Consider the following 4,969-nt stretch of genomic DNA (forward strand, 5'->3'; position numbering starts at 1 on the left):
TCTTTCCCTGAACAAAATGTTGCACCCGGCAGGGTTGACAGCGTGTTGACAGTGTGTGCTTACACATCTGTACAAGCACTTACACATACAGTACATGTCAATAAGAAGAAGAGAAACTAATTAAAGTTGTGATTACTCTAAACAATTCTTTTCAGAACTGTTTTTGACATGAACACCTCGTTCCTGTGCAGGTGCGAAGATGGATGCGAAACCCCAAGGTGAGCGTGGAGAAGGTCCAGGGGAAAGGCCTTCTCTACCCCTGTCCAAAGTGTCCGCTGACCGAGGATCTGTGGCACACACACCTCCCCTCTACTTACAGCTGCTGTCACTATGCTGAGATGCAGGGTGGTCAGTACTGCCACCAGGAGCTGTGCACGCAGTGCCCTGCCAGTGGGCAAACCAGTGGCCATGAAAAGAGCAAGGGCTGTAAGGTAAAGTGAAAAACAAATACAGATGGTGAGAGTGTGTGTGTGTGTGTGTGTGTGAACGTATTTGTGTCACTGCCCACCATGCATTCATTAAGTCACAATCTACTCTGTGACACACAATCAACCACATACACCTTGGAGTATCATTTGTCACCTGTACTGAATGCACAGACATTTCAGCTTCATATTATGCACTTCTTCAATATTTAAAGAAATGTAATGGTATATGTATGACCTATTCCATAATGTGTGCCATAGAGACGGGGAGGCCAACCCCTTCCTCCTCCTATCCTCTCACCACAAATCTGTCTCTCTGGCCTGCAGGTGGAAGTGTATCCACTAACACAGTCATAACACTTGACTCCCTCTGTTTGCCCATTAGTGCTCACTGAAGTCAAAGAAGCAAATTAGGAACTAACAAGCCTCTAGTCATTGTTTTGTTTGGTTTGGTTCTACCTTTAAGCTGTGCCATATGAAGGCAGCTGAACACTGGGGGCTTTTTAATGTTGTTTTCATGCATAAAAAATAATTAATACATGAGCACAAGTGCAGAGACACAGTTGGCAACAGATGCGTAGCTCAAACACACACCCACACACCAGACCATTCACAATAATGCTGCTGCCGGTGTCCAGGTTGTCCTTGGTTATGAAACTGCAGTCATAATAGCTATCCCACTCCTTATCAATCATCATACCCATCAATTGGTTCCCTGCTGATGTGTGCGCATGCACGTGTGTGTGTGTGTGTGTGTGTGTGTGTGTGTGTGCGCTTCTCCAGTCCCACGGGTGGCAGGAGAGAATGAGTCATCATCATCCCAGCAAGACAGAGTTGCGCTGTACTCTGTGTTTCAGTGGCAGAAGAAGTACTCAGTTCCTTTACTTAAGTAAAAGTACAAAAGTGTTCACATGAAAACATAGTTAAAGTTCTAAAAGTAAATATGCATAATTAAAGTTGTAAAATGAATGTGCAATGAAAAGTGCAATGTTTGCCTGTAAAATGTAGTGAAGTCAAAGTATGAAGTAACAGAAAATGAAAATACTCAAGTAAAGATACCTCAAAATTGTACTTGAGTAAATGTATTTAGATACCTTCCATTACTGGTGTGTTTACATGTGAGTGTGTGCACTGCAAAACAATGCTGAGGTGTTTAAGAATATAAAGCAGGACCATGAAGTTGTCCGTTCTCTTTTTGCAGCCCTCTAGTTTCTTTTATGTATTCATTCTGCCTCATTTTGCTCTGGTTTTCTTCCTGGCTGCTCTGCCTCACTTGATCTCTCCATCAATTCCACCTCTTGCCCTCACAGCCAATAGATCTGTCAATAATGTCTCAGTGGGGTTAACTAGCGTGTATGTGTGTGTGTGTGTGTCTGTAGAATTAATGCGTGTTGCAGTGGGAGCAGGCTGGCGAGTTAAGAGGAGGGGGCCCAGCGATGAGTCATAGCTGGTTTTCACAGCAAAATGTAAGAATGGCCTCTTGTGCATGTGTGTGAAGTCAGTACAGAGCCAGGGTAGAGCTGACCTTCAGCAGCTGTTCATATCTTACTTGTGAGTTTTATAATCCAAAACTTGATAAATGACTGACCGCATTTCAGCTGGAAACTTGCAACATACAGCAGTATAGGCTAAGACCGCTCTCTCCCTGTATTTGGATTTGAGGGCATTGCCAAATACTCCATCATAAAATTCAGCACTTAGACGTCATGTTCCCTACAGTACATAGTGCACCATATCTTCACACACTCGCAATACTTGAGACCTCGGGCCGTCAAAGGTGGACTGCCAGATATTCGCAGAAGGTGACACTTTTTCAACAAACAGAGTAGTAACAGAAACATTCCTTTCACCTTATGAGTTCACTGTTCAGTTCTCGAGGAGGTCACCATGGCCTGACTCGAATGCAAATGAACCATGACAGTCACTGTCTAGCACATGTACCAGGCTTGGACTCTAGACTTTGGTTGATGACACCAAGAGGCTGCTGTCACGTTTTAGAGAAGGTGGCAATTAATAAGACACCAGACGGAGACAGAAGGGAAGGATCCAGGGACTTTTGTCATGGTTTCACGCTGTGCTCTTTATTCCTTTTTGAAGTAGCAGGATAAGTAAGTTTGCCTTAAGTGACCTGTATTGTTGAATTATGTTCAGCTTTTGTCCTGATCACTGGAGCTTTTTTACATTACAGTCAGTGTCAGCAGAAGCTTTTGAAATTATTCATCTGTTCTTGGCAGCAAAATGCTATTGTAGAGCGGCTGAACTGGAGTTACAGTTTTCACTAACCCTGAGAAGCACAAAGTAAATAAAATATGAATTCTGCAATATCTGAAAGAACATTTATCTATCCCTGGGCACACTTAGGTGTTGTTTCCTTTCTAAAAACGTCCTGCCTGACAAAATGCCCACCACCTCCTCCTCCTCCTCGTCCTCATTAAAAATCTATCACCCCCCTTTTACAAAGCATCAGCACTATAAAAAATGCAGGTAGCTTAGCTTAGCCTTGACCAGATGTGTAACATAACCTTCACCCCCATGATACTTTCAATAAGTCTGTCAGAGCCAGAGCTAAATATAGACCACACTTTATTATAATATGAATCGACTGGATGAAATTTATGACACCTGTATTTTTTCCAATGTGGTGATAACTGCAGGGAAATGCAGGAATAGAAGGGGAGAGGTTTACTGTAAGTGTGAGGAAAGATTAATAATGGGGATGTTACAGTAGGACGAAATTCAAATTAAAGATGGACAATGTGGAAACAATAACAGCCAGCAGAGCTGAGGGGAGAGACATAAACACAGGAAACAGCAGTGATGGAGAGAAAGAGACTAGAAGAGCTGCGAAGGCAGTTTTATTAGAAAATAGAGGAAATGAAGTTAGAGCATATGCCCCACTGCCTGAGCATGACCAGGAATAAAAAACCACATAAATCCTGTTGATTAGGACGTCCTGCACTGTCCACACCAGTGGACTGTCAGATACTTTACACACACTCTCACAAATTAGTGCAAACTCAGCCTTCCCACTAATCTCTTACATCAAGCACATACTGTTCTTAATGATGACTTAATCAAAAAAGTGTTATCTTTTTTTTTGTCATACGCTTGTTCTGGATTCTTAGTGGACTTTCAGTTTAGATAACAGCCTGCAAACTACAGTATCTGTAAACCCAATGATATACTGACCAAGATAAACTGTAAAAAAACCCAAACAAAACACTGCTTTACTGTATTTTACAGCCCACATTTCTCCCACATATTCACTTCTTCATCCTAATGGTGGTGTACTGTTACTAAAAAATACTTTAATACCTTGCTGCATATATCTGTGCTTGTTTTTAAATAATGTATTTGTACTTTGTATCAAGTCAGATATACTGTATATTATAACCATTACCTAAGTTGTTTACTGACATTATTCCAGTTCCTCATGGTCTGTTCTGAGTATGGATCAGGTGACTGTGTTAATCAGTCAGTGTATTCAATATGGTTTAAACACCAACAGTACCCAGAAATGGCTGACCCATTCTAGTCCCGTTTGTGCTTATTGTCCAGAACTCATTCATGCAGCCGCAGCAGGGGGGAGGGGAAAACTCTAAAAAGAAGAGAGAAGCCAAGTGTGTCCAAGAAGAACAGTGATTTGTATCCACTCCCGTGCGGCCTGTGCAACATGGTTGACTACTGATTAGATCTCATGAATGAGACCAGGAGAAGGCAATGATGGTGATGGTGAAGTGCAAATACAGTTTAGGTGTTTTCTGAGACAGCAGGTCTCAGGGCCTTACATACTGGGTAGTAACATTATATTTTTAGAAAAAAACTATTGGTCACTTTGAGTGTAATAAATGTTCCCTGTAATGTACTGCAGGAAATGCATTTCTACTGGACTTTGTACTTTAGACTTGGGTTCTTGACATCGCCTTATCTGAGAAGTGCCTTTTCTGAGAAGCAGCAGGTCTCAGGCAGTTCGCTTCTTGATGGAGCTAATGGTTAATGACTTAAATAAGTCAGATTCAAAGATCACTCTGCTGGTGACCATTTAATATGAGGAAAGGACAAACTTTGGACTACAGACATGTCTCACACAGCTGCTTATACAGTGGATATAAAAAGTCTACACACCCCTGTTAAAATGCCAGGTTTCTGTGATGTAAAAAAATGAGACCAAGATAAATAATTCCAGAACTTTAGCCACCTTTAATGTGACCTATAACTTGTACAACTCAATTGAAAACAAACTGAAATCTTTTTTCTTTTTTCTGAGGGCCCGACCCCTCCCACCCTTCGGGTGAGACACATCAAGTCCTCAGTGCTCCCGCTTCCTCCTCCTGTGGGGTGTGCGACGCGTCACGAGCTGAGTTCCTGGCACCTCCCACCCTCCGGATGAGAGACATCAGGTCCTTGGCGCTCCCACCTCCTCCTCCTGCGGGGTGTGAGACACGTCGCGAGCTGAGGGCCCGACCCCTCCCACCCTCCAGGTGAGAGACATCAGGTCCTCAGCGCTCCCGCCTCCTCCTCCTTCGGGGTGGGCGACGTGTCGC

At 43.0% G+C, this 4,969-nt stretch overlaps 1 protein-coding gene across 1 annotated transcript in view; it reads left to right on the forward strand.

Annotated features, from left to right (window-relative positions):
* The window catches only part of sgk1 (serum/glucocorticoid regulated kinase 1), a 30,650-nt gene that overhangs the window by 3,730 nt on the left and 21,951 nt on the right, over positions 1–4,969 (forward strand). Inside the window, exon 3 of the mRNA XM_020593416.1 lies at positions 192–431. Within this exon, the coding sequence (XP_020449072.1) occupies positions 192–431 (240 nt within the window). The remainder of the gene's footprint in view (positions 1–191; positions 432–4,969) is intronic.

The sequence above is a fragment of the Monopterus albus genome, unplaced genomic scaffold (genome assembly GCF_001952655.1).
Source record: "Monopterus albus unplaced genomic scaffold, M_albus_1.0 scaffold19.1, whole genome shotgun sequence".
NCBI classification, from domain to species: domain Eukaryota; kingdom Metazoa; phylum Chordata; class Actinopteri; order Synbranchiformes; family Synbranchidae; genus Monopterus; species Monopterus albus.